At 43.0% G+C, this 12,319-nt stretch overlaps 1 protein-coding gene across 1 annotated transcript in view; it reads left to right on the top strand.

The window, feature by feature from the left end:
• The first annotated feature begins 249 nt into the window (after positions 1–249).
• APC2 (APC regulator of WNT signaling pathway 2) overlaps positions 250–12,319 on the top strand; it is a 121,216-nt gene continuing 109,146 nt past the window's right edge. Inside the window, exons 1-2 of the mRNA XM_073596700.1 lie at positions 250–608; positions 1,448–1,520. Coding sequence (XP_073452801.1) covers positions 1,515–1,520 — 6 coding nt within the window. The 5' untranslated portion in view covers positions 250–608; positions 1,448–1,514. The remainder of the gene's footprint in view (positions 609–1,447; positions 1,521–12,319) is intronic.

The following is a 12,319-nucleotide window of genomic DNA, read 5'->3' on the forward strand; positions in this document are numbered from 1 at the left end:
ATCCAACATTTTTTTTCTAGCATTTTTTTAGCTTATGAAAAACGCTAGTGTGCACGGAGCCTAAGCTTTAAAGCAGAACTCAAAAAATCTATCTTTTCTAGCCAAAGGCTTTAGCTTTAAGAAAACTATCTTTGTTTCCAGCCATGTGACTGTTATTTGTAAAAGAGTCTACTGGCTTTCAGCTGAAAATAGCTGTCATTTTTTTTTTAAATAAGGGTTCTTTTTATGATGCGTTAGCTTTGTGAAAAGAGTCTATAGCGTGTGCATATAATGATCATACAACTATAAGGGTGGTGCCTGGTTTTAAAAAAAAAAAAAAAGGATGACATGTAAACAAATTTGAAGTGAAATGAAAGATGCACACGATGATAATGGAAGAGACGGTTGGTTGCAGGGATACTGGTGATGAAACAGTACAGTATAGAGATGCTATAGTTACACTGGATGAGAGGAGGAGGAATGTGTTGAGGGAAAAGAGAGGAGGGATTGAGGCGTACAGGGAGGGGGAGGTGAGACGGCTGGAGGGAGAGATTCAGAGGAAGGGTTCATGGAGGCAGCTGAGAATACAAGAGATCTGAGCATCCCTCCTGATTTCTGCATCCTAGCAGGTGAGTGCAAAGCAGGTATTTGATGCTACTTTACTGGCCGTCAATTAAAAACAGATCATTATTAAAAAAAAAGCAATGGGTGGGGTTATTTATTTACCATCCTTGATTTTTTTTTTTTATGATCCATATTAGGAAGCCTGTTTCCAGCAGAAAAACATTATTAAAATGATGTCACATTCTGGTTGAATAGACAAAGTGCTGAATGCTTCAAACAGGGAATAAAAAAAATGGTGGAAAAGAATGAAAGAATGGGGGATATATTGGGATTTAGCATGCAGCGGGCTTAGTGACGCTTTCATTGAACCAATCTATTACACTATTAAACAAAGAAATCGAGAGGTGAGGAAGGGGGCCTCTAAACGATTCAAGAATAACAGCGGATGCTGCAGGGCCATAGCATGGCAGAAGAAAGCACAGAATAGCAGATTACGCTGTGTGCATTTATTTTTTTTTATGTTTGAGTCTATGGGGGGTGCGGGTGTCTATTACCAGAAATAGCATGCATATGATTGCAAGTGCAAACTCCACTATGGCATATATTGACGTGTCGCTGTATCTCTAAGGTAACGAAGGTATTGAAGATATGGCTTAGTGGGCTTGGAGGCTCCTGATATCAATCATGAAGAATTAACCGCATGTCAGACAAACAATATTCTATATGTTTGCATGAAAGAGCAGAGATTCTTTAAGGACATTTAACGGTATGCCACTGTCACAGACAAAAAGCGATGTATAGGGCCTCTGAATGATCGAGACGTATATGGCGCGTGTGTAATAATGTAAAGTGTTTGACACCTTACTGGTTTTTACATTTTTGGAATTTTTTTTTTTCTTTCCAGAATGAAGACCACGACAGATTTGTTTTGGATTGTACACTGAGAGACAAGCTGATTTGTTGTGTCTACAATGGAGGTATGAGGGAATAGGCTATAGACAGATTTCTGCGATGGTAAAGACTACCGAAATTAGCTGAAAGAGTTTTCATCTTATGCTCAAGATCAGATACTGAATTTATTCTTGATTTGTTTTATTATTAGGTATTTACTATCTTATTAAAAAAAGTACAGATTTTTGCAGAAACATCATTTTCTATGTAGTTATGGCTAGTTTTGAGAAATGCTTTGTGGACTAGTATGGACGGGGCTTTTTTTCAGCAGGAATGTGGGGGAATGCAGTTCCGGCACCTCTAGCACTGAATGTATGTAATGGCAATGGGTACTGGGGTATGCTGGCAGGAATTTATTTTGTGTGGGGGGTCTATTGTTGCTGGGAGGGGAATTGTTGAAAGAGAGGTCTATTGTTGCTGGCTGCTGGAGGGTCTTGATGCTGGCTGCTGGGAAACTTGTTGTTGTTTCTGGGGGTTTATTGTTGCTGGGCTGGATCTATTGTCATTGGGGTGGTATTTTGTAAATGGGCAGTCTATTGTTGCTGCGGCAGACAGGTATAATGTTGTGTGGGGGATCTATTGTTGCTTGGGTGGGTCTAGTGTTGCTGGAGGTATCTATTATTGCTGGGGGATCTATTGTTGCTGGGGGGGATTTAGTGTTGTTGGGGTGAGGTCTATTGTTGCTGGGGTGGATCTAGTGCTGCTGGGGTGTCTATTATTGCTAGGCGATCTATTGTTGCTGTGGTGGGTCTAGTGTTGCTTGGGGTATCTATTATTGCTATTTTTTCTGGCTGCAGAGGACCATACAAATATCTTAGCACCACAAAAGATACTTGGTTTAGTATTCTCTAAAAGGGCCGGTACTGGGAGGCGGGTAGGGGTGAAACCAAGGGACGGTGCTCAGGGGTGGGTAGGGGGAAAAGGCAAGGAATGACTCAGAAGGGGAGAGTTCCAGCACTTAATCTCTGAGAAAAAAAGCCCTGAGTATGGATAAATCAGGTTGTTACAAATAAAGCAACTCAGGTTCTGAAAGACTGGGATAACTTAAAGAAAATCTGCAGTGTTATTAATATGTTTTAGATATGAATGAACAAATGAATGAATGAATGTGATAAACCCAATGTTACAAATCTTGTAAATGTGTGTGTTTTCCAATTCGTGCTTGCTAAAATAGTTTGTAATTATGTAGGTATACAGCAGCAACTATGTTTTCCTATCACATGTGTACAATGTTACATAGTTACATAGTTGGCGAGGTTGAAAAAAGATACAAGTCCATCAAGTCCAACCTATGTGTGCTTATATATTAATAGTACATTGTATACCCCTGTATGTCGTGGTCGTTGAGGTGCCCATCTAATAGTTTTTTTAACCTCTTTCTTACTGGGCACTTAAACCCCCCTCCTGCCCAGACCAATTTTCAGCTTTCAGCGCTGTCACACTTTGAATGACAATTGCGCGGTCATACAACACTGTACTCAAATTACATTTTTATCATTTTTACACACAAATGGAGCTTTCTTTTGGTGGTATTTAATCACCTCTTGGGTTTTTATTTTTTTGCTAAACAAACAAAAAAGGCAGAAATTTTTGAAAAAAAAAACAAAACATGTTTCATAGTTTGTTATAAAATTTTGCAAATGGGTAATTTTTCTCCTTCATTGATAATTCGCTGATGAGGCTGCACTGATGGGCACTGATGGGCTGCACTAATGGGCAATGGTGGGCACAGATAAGGCGACACTGATGGGCACTGATAAGACGGCACTGATGGGCCCTGATTGGGTGGCACTGACGAGTGGCACTGACGGGTGGCACTGACGGGTGGCACTGACAGATGTCACTGATGGGCAATGATAGGTGGCACTGATGGGCACTGGTAGGTGGCACTGGTAGGTGGTATTGATAGGCAGCACTGGTAATGATGCACTGATTGGTGATTTATAGGCGACACTGTGGGCACTGATAGGCGGCACTGTGGGCACTGATAGGTGACACTGAGGGCACTGAGGGCACTGATTGGTGACACTGTGGGCACTGATGGGTGGTACTGTGGGCACTGGTAGGTGACGCTGGTGGGCACTGGTAGGTGACGCTGGTGAATTTCCACGATCGGGACCGATGTCCCTCTCGCAGCCGCCGGTGATCGGCTGTTTTTTTAGCGCGAGGAGGAAAAATAGCCGATTACCGGCTCTATTTACATCACATGATCAACTGTCATTGGCTGACAGCTGATCACGTGGTAAGGGGTCGAAATCGCCCCCTTACTCCGATCTGTGATCAGGCGAGTCTCATAGACCGACTGATCATAGAGCGCGCCGCATGCGCCCTGCAGGGGCGCGCAGGCCGCTCAAGCACGGGAAGATGTCCAGGGATGCTCTCCCGGCAAATTAAATCCCTGCTGTAGCCGTCTTTCGGCTATAGCGCAGACGGCAAGTGGTTAAATTATTGATTCTCCCCGCTTAACCCACTGCTTGTGGAAGAGAGGTGTAGGTTCTGCTTACTGTATAATAGATGTGCCTGCACAATGGATGTGCTTTATGTCTTCTTAAAGTAATATTAAACTAAAAAATATATATATATTGGAGTTTTACTTTTTTAGGATTTGTTCTGTTATTTTCACTTGATGATCTGGCCAATATTAAACTTCCTGTCCTAGGGTGTCTCTACTCCCTAGGATGGAAAAGCACCTTTGGACAGCAGCACTGTCAATCTGGGGAGAGGGTAATGTTGGATGGACTAGAAAATTTTAGATGGACTTGACTAACAAATTAAGGCCCATTTCACATGTTCATCATCCGTTCAATTACGTTATTTTAAAGAAAACAACAATTCCGTTTACATCAGATTGCGCTATAGTTCAGTTTATATCAGCTCAGTTCAATTCAGTTTGCACCCATTTTTGCATCCGTTTTTTCTTGAGCCTAGTACACACGGGCCGTGTACTGGAGTCGATTGGCCGGCTTCTGTCAAAGGGACATGACTGAAAAAGGTCTGCCCGTTTTCTCCAGATCAGATCACATTGGCTGAGAGCTCTGACCGACGTGTTCTGGCGGGGGGCCGTCCTCCTGTCAGAACACAATAGCAGAGCAGGCGAGATCGCTGTACTAACATTGTTAATACAGCGGTTCCAACCTGAACTGTCAGTTTTTTCAAAAACTAGTAGTGCGTACAAGGCTTAAAGTGGTGTTCCGGCTGAAATTATACTTTTTAAATAAAAATAGGCCTATAATACACAAGCTTAATGTATTCTAGTAAAGTTAGTCTGTAAACTAAGGTCTGTTTTGTTAGTTTATAGCAGGAGTTTGTTATTTTATAAACTTACAGCAGCCCGTGGCCATCTTAAGTCTGGGCATCTGAAGCCAGACTGTATTTCTTCCTGGATCTCATCCTTGCAGATCTCGCACATGCTCAGTGCAGCACAAGCAGTGTAATAGGTTTCAGGTCAGGTTTCCATAGCAACGGCAGTTTCAGAGGAAGTTGCCGCCCCTTCCCAGAAGGCATTGCAAACAGGAAATGATGCGATGGGCCGCGGCCAGGGAGGAGGAAGTGAAAAATGAATACAGCAGATATACAGTAGGTGCTGAGAAAAAAAATTTAAAAATATTCAATTTGTTTGCAGTGCACAGTTTAGTGGGGGATGCTGAAGAGTTGTAAAAGTGGGTGGAACTCCACTTTAAGTTGTTGCAGAGACCAATCAGAGGTGGCAAAGGTGTAAACAAAAAATGTTTCTTCCCTAAAAACAGCCATAAACAGAACAGGTGGTAAAGGATGTAATTTGTTTACATCCATGCAGATCCGTCTAAATGGAAAAGGACACAGCCTTGTTCCTTTTAAGAAAAATACCTGAACGGACACGGATGCAGACTGATGAAGACAGATGATCATCTGTTTACTTCTGCCCACCCATAGACATACATTATGGCTCAGTCTGGATCCGTCTGAAAAACTGACAGACAGATCTGGACTGAACACCCTTGTTAAAGGGGCCTAAATCTGAACTATACTTACCAATTGAACTGTTTAACAAAACAATTACATTTATGCCATGCCTTGAATGATAACTGTAAGGGCTAGTTTACACTTGCTATAAAACATGGCTTCGGACACGCTTTTTTAAAGCACTCTGAATGCCAGTCAAAGCTCCTGTCACTAAATAAAATGGTTAGCTTATAGTCCTGTTTACACCTTGCTTTTGCTTGGTGCTTTGGTGGTGCTTCGGTGGTGCTTCGGTGGTGCTTCGGTGGGGCTTTGATGAGCCTTTGGTGGGGCTTTGGTGGGGCATTGATGAGGCTTTGGTGGGGCTTTTGTGGGACTTTGATGGGGCATTGATGAGGCTTTGGTGAGGCTTCGTGGAGCTTCGATGAGCCTTTGGTGGTGCTTTGGTGGGGCTTCGATGAGGTTTTGGTGAAGCTTTGGTGAGGCTTCGTGGGGCTTCGATGAGCCTTTGCTGGGGCTTTGGTGGGGCTTCGATGAGGTTTTGGTGAGGCTTTGGTGAGGCTTCGATGAGCCTTTGCTGGGGCTTTGGTGGGGCTTCGATGAGGTTTTGGTGAGGCTTTGGTGAGGCTTTGTGGGGCTTCGATGAGCCTTTGCTGGGGCTTTGGTGGGGCTTCGATGAGGTTTTGGTGAGGCTTCGATGAGGTTTTGGTGAGGCTTCAGTGGGGCTTCAAGCGAGCTTTGCCATAGACTTCTATGGGGGCTTTGAAGATGCTTTGAAGCACAACTAAAGCAACATGGGGTATAATTTTTGAAGTGAAGCCAAAGCAAAGCAAAAGCAAGGTGTAAAGAGGACTGTAAGCTAACCATTTTATTTAGTGACAGGAGCTTTGACTAGCGTTCAGAAAGCTTTAACAAAGCCTATCAGAAGCAAAGCCTTGTTTTGAAGCAAGTGTAAACTAGCCCTAACAGTTTTCATTCAAAGCATGTTGAATGAGCCCTTACAGTTACTAGTGTGCGTATGTTAGTTTTCAACTGAACTGTCAAACCATCAAATGACTGGTGTCATAACTGATCACATGTGCAGCACCATAGCAACTGCAGATCTAACAGAAGCTAAGTTGGCAGCTTCCTTGGCTTTAAAGGTTTGGAGGGTTTAGTTCCACTTTAAAGCCAAACTCTAGTTAACACTGTAGGGGGTTACAGCAAAAAAATGTTTTACCTTTGGGATAAAGGTTTTACATAAATGAATAAGGCCCTGTTCACATCAGTTCTATTAGAATGTGTGTTTTTGTGAAAGTGCATCAAAGTCCTGTATGCAGTATCTTTGATGTGCTTTCATAAAATGTGTGTTCTAATAGAGTTTAATATCAACCCACCTAAAAATGAAAGTACAACATGCATACAAACGTGACACAAGAAAACCGCTCCGCACTGATGTGAACCTTGCCTAAAAACTGATCATTGTTAGCACCAGTATCAGTGGTAGATGGCTTGTGTCATGCCTCTAACTGCTATATTTGCTGGACAGATTGGTCTGTTAAAGGAAATTGTAAAATAACAGACTAACTAGCAGGATCTACAGGTGAAAATAAAGGAAAACTGTCAAAAAAGAAAACCAATGCAGCTATGGTATCTAAAGATTGATAAGTATGCCTACTTATCACATACTTTTGTGAGTACAATAGATCCTCTGCTTGAATAAATTGTTTACAATGCTGCACTTAGGGTGGCGCTTTGCTTTCTCTCCCAGCTTTCACAGAGTTCCACTTCTAATCTCCACCGAGCTGCATTCTACAAGTGCTTTACTACAGATTCTATGGACTGTATTTAGTCATAAATTATAAATAACATTTTTTACCCCTTTTCTTTTCATACTAAGGTGTGTAATAGACAGGTGGATCTCACCAAGGCTAATGTAAAGCGCCAACTTTTTTCCTTACTCTAAAGATTGGTAAACTATGATATAATTCATTTTTGTTTTTGGGTTTAATACTACTTTAATCTCAATCTATATCTATAAACTTTGCGTATTGCAAAATTGTTTATGGCCCATCATTATTTTAGCCATCTGCTGATTGGTTATATGCTGCATTTCTTTGACTTGGAATTCTGTTTGGCAGAGAGAGTTTTTTGGGGATGGACAGCTATTTTCTGTTTTTTGTGTTTCTCTGACAAACACGACATATATGTGTTTATTTATTTATTTATTTATTTTAGCATCTGTGCATCGTGAATATCTTATCATAGTTACTCTTGTTTAACCGCTTTACACCTAGGACAATTCTGACATTTCTGTCATACATGTAAAAATTAGCATTTGTTTGCTAGAAAGTTACTTAGAACTCCCAAACATGATATATTTTTGAAAGCAGAGACCCTGGAGAATAAAATGGATGTTGCAATTTTTTATGTTGCACGATATTTGCGCAGCCATTTTTGACACACAAATTTTTAGGAAAAAAATACACTTTAATGAATTTCAGTGCACACAAACACAAAACCAACATTTTTGGTAACATATAAAAAAAGATATTATGCTGAGTAAATAGATACTTAACATGTCATGCTTTAAAATTGTACGCCCGTGAAACAGCACCAAAGTACAGTGCCTAAAATCTCAATAGGTGATGTTTTAAAAGTCTTTACAGGTTACCACCAGTTTACAGTGGTACAGTTTACAGAGTTACACAAGAGGTCTAGAGCTAGAATGATTGCTCTCACTCTGACGTTAACAGTGATATCTCCCATGTGTGGTGCGATCACTGTTTACATATGCACGTTGGACTTACGTATGCACTTGAATTTGCGTGTAATGCCTCGTACACACGATCGCACATTCCGACAACAAAATCCATGGATTTTTTCTGACGGATGTTGGCTCAAACTTGTCTTGCATACACACGGTCACACAAAGTTGGTCGGAAATTGCGAACGTCAAAAACACGGTGAAGTACAACCTGCACGACGAGCCGAGAAAAATGAAGTTCAATAGCCAGTGCGGCTCTTCTGCTTGATTCTGAGCATGCGTGGAATTGTGTACACACGATCGGAATTTCCGACAACGGATTTTGTTGTCGGAAAATTTGAGATCCAGATCTAAAATTTTGTGTGACCTAAAATCCAATGGAAAATGTCTATGGAGCCTACACACAGTCGGAATTTCCGACAAAAGGCTCCCATCGAACATTTTCCGTCGGAAAATCCGACCGTGTGTAAGGGGCATAACACTTTTTTTTACACTGTCCCTGTACTTTTTTTAAATCAACTTTATTGCTATCACAAGAGAAGAACAACGTCCCTTGTGATAGCAATAATCATGACAAGTCCTCTTTATGGAGATATCTGGGGTCTATAAGACCCCATATCTCTTCTAAAGTACATGTAAACCCTGAATAACATTTAGTTAGCTAAAGCGCTAGATTTTTTAAACTTTTTTTTATAAAAAGAAAACTTTCAACTTTTTTTTCCATCCTATGTTTCATCTTAATGCTGCTAATCTCAGACAGCTTCTTTGCAGCCAATTTCTATCTACATGCTGATACTCTAGAAATGGCTGCATGGCATTTCCACATCAGTGGAACATACCTGTACAATGAGTGTAGGCTTTGCCACTTTTGTGGCCTCTGTTGGGATAAAACATGACTGGGTGAAAATGGAGAAAAACAACTGAGAGAGAGGGACAGAGCGTTGTCACCCCAGGGCCGTTACAAGTGGGGGGGAGGGGGTGTTAGGGGTGGATGCCCTTGGCGACACCATTTACTGGAGGAAGGGGGGCGCAGCCAGGGGAAGTGCTTCTAAAGCCTGTGTGTGTGTGACTAACACACCGGGCGGGCCGCTGGCCGGCAATAGCTGTAACGATCGGATGTGCCCAGTGTGATGAGTGCGCTCCTGCACCCGGTGTCCTATCAAAAAGAGTCCTCCATCGGATAGTGTCCGCCCTGTAGTGCGCAGGCGCTGGGGAGACTCCGAAAATCTCCGAACATCAACAGCTGATCATGAGCTCTACACGGCGCAAATGCACTTAATACTACATTCTGTCACACGCTCCCGCACGCTCCTGATGCTCCTACAAGTTTGCAAGGGGCGGTGTGCCTACACAATGCCCACAGCTGGGGCAGTGATAAGGGCGGGTACTTCAATTTTACAATATATGTTAACCCCTTCACGAAAGTACAGGGCAAACAACCGCCCATTTCACAAATCCACCCCCTGGAGCATTGGGAGCGTGTGACAGAATGCAATATTAATTGCGCAGGCGCCGTGTAAACCTCATGATCAGCTGTTTTTCTTCGGAGACTTTCGGTGTCTCCTTTGTCCTCCGTACTGCGCAAGCGATGCGCCTGTGCAGTACAGGGTGGACACTATCTGATGGGGGGACACTTCTTGTCAGAACACCGGCACAACATCAGCATAGCCCAGCCCCTCACTTCCCTGTCAGTGGAGATACCCCGCCTGACAGGCACTCTATAGTCCTGGCCTGGTGTGACATCACTGAGTGGCCGGCCGGAGGCGGGATTAGAGAGGACCTAAAGGAGTGGAGCATAGCTGGAGCTGTGACCTAAAGGAGCCGCTGAGCTGAGGAGGATCCAAGCACTTGTAATCCCACAAGTAAGCAGATTTCCATCTGCATATGGAATTAACTCTTTAGATTGTAATGTTGGGGTGAGGAGGTGGTGGGGGGGGCTGAGGGGATGTTAATTACCAATGGTATTTGTAATATGCAGCATGAGGGGGTTAATGTATTGCCACTGGTCACTGATGCATTAGTGACCAGTGGCAATTAATCAACACCTTTGTGCTGCATTAGTGACACCAGTGTCAATGTTAACACTGGTGCCACTAATGCAGCACAAAGGGGTTAATTAACTGCCACTGGTCACTAATGCATCAGCGACCAGTGGCAATATATTAATCCCCTCATGCTGCATATTACAGATACCATTGGTAAGTGACCACTTGCCGACTCATCACAGTACATATTCTGCGACGGGGTGGCAGCTACAGGCGTATGTCACTACCTGATTGGGGCGCATGCTCCCACCCACCTACTCCCCTCTGATTTGACACAGCAGGAGACTGTCAGCAGATCCCAGCCAATGATTCATGACCGGGACCTGCTGATCAGCTGTGTTAAGTCACAGCCCAGAGCCCTGTGTTGACAATGAATACAGGGCTCTTTACAGAGGGAGTGATCACTTTTTTTTCTTTTCCCTTCAAAGCAGGGAAAATAAACAAATCTGTCTGTAGTAAAAGGCAGCACACATTGCACATTGCTAGGCACACATTTAACCCCTTGATTGCCCTTAGATGTTAACCCCTTCCCAGCCAGTGTCATTAGTACAGTGATAATGCATGTTATTAGCACTGACCACTGTATTAGTGTCACTGGTGATGTGACAGTTAGTCAGTTCCCACTAAGTGTCAGTTAAACCGGGTCCACACCAGCCAAATGTCGGGAGACAACGGGCAGTTAAAAAAAAACTGGCTACCATTTGGCCCGTGTGTATGTCGGTCTGTCAGACAGAAGCCGGCCATTTGGCCATCCTGAGGAAGGAGGCCATGCCTCCGAAATGCTGATGGTTTATATTTTATTACCTGGTCAGCTTCTTAAGTATCCCTGAGCGCTACAGCATGGAAGTATTAGCTCAAAAAGCTGCAGCTGCTGGGTGGGGCTGGAGTGGAGTTCAAAGTAATATGCACCCATTGACAAATGGCCAGAATGCAGACTGCCTGCGTTACTTGCGGGCATTCACCTCTGGGTGCATACTGCCTGTACTTTAGTACCACTAATAGAGTTTAACAGGCTGCCGACATCAGGGCTGGATGGTGCACCTGTGCATTTTGCCTGCACAAAAACACCCTAAAATGCCTATAATGCCGCGTACACACAGCCGGACTTCCCGACAGAAAAAGTCCGATGGGAGCTTTCGGTCGGTCAGTCCGACCGGGTGTATGCCCCATTTGACTTTTTCTGTCGCCATTTCCGATGGACTCAGATATAGAACATGTTCTAAATCTTTCTGTCGGAAATGCCGACGGAGTTTAGCCCGTTGGCAAGTCCGGCCGTGTGTACGTGGCATTAGAATTTATTTTTTAGGCTAATTACGCAATCACCTCAATACAATTAAATTACCAACATGTGGGTAGCTGCCAACATTGATATGTGTCCCTGTACCTATACAAATGCAACAGAAGAAATGCAGCACTACCAAAAGTTTAATAACAATATATATATATATATATATATTGCAAAAAATGTATAGTGAAGAAACTATTTAAATGGTGACCAATAGTCAGGGCTGGCCCAAGACATTGTGCTGCCTGGGTCCAAAAATTAAATGCTGCCCCCCCCTCAAAAAAAAAAAAAAAAAAAACACACCTACTTAAAGGCCCCAACAACCATTCTTTTGTATCATGGTAATTAAAACTAAAATTAAATTAATCAGGAAGTCAGATTTACATGCAACAGCACCTTATCTATATCCAAATGTACATGACATTATGTTCAATTCCAAGGGGTGGGCTAGGGCAGTGTATAGACAAGATGGGTAGTAAATGAGCAGGCTAGGGTAGTATATGGACAGGCTAGGGCAGTATATAGACCGTCTAGGGTAGTATGTGGACAGGCTAGGGTAGTATATGCGCAGGCTAGAGTAGTATATGGACAGTCTAAGGTAGTATTTAGACAGGCTAGGGTAGTATATGGACAGGCTAAAACAGTATAGGGACAGGCTGGGGTAGTAAATAGACAAGCTATGGTTGTATATAGACAGGCTAGAGTGGTATATAGACAGGCTAGAGTGGTATATAGACAGGCTAGGGTAGTATATAGACTGGCTAGATTGTTATATAGACAGGCTAGGGGCACACAAAACTGCTTGAAAAA

Source organism: Aquarana catesbeiana, linkage group LG01, assembly GCF_042186555.1.
Source record: "Aquarana catesbeiana isolate 2022-GZ linkage group LG01, ASM4218655v1, whole genome shotgun sequence".
Taxonomy (NCBI): Eukaryota; Metazoa; Chordata; class Amphibia; order Anura; family Ranidae; genus Aquarana; species Aquarana catesbeiana.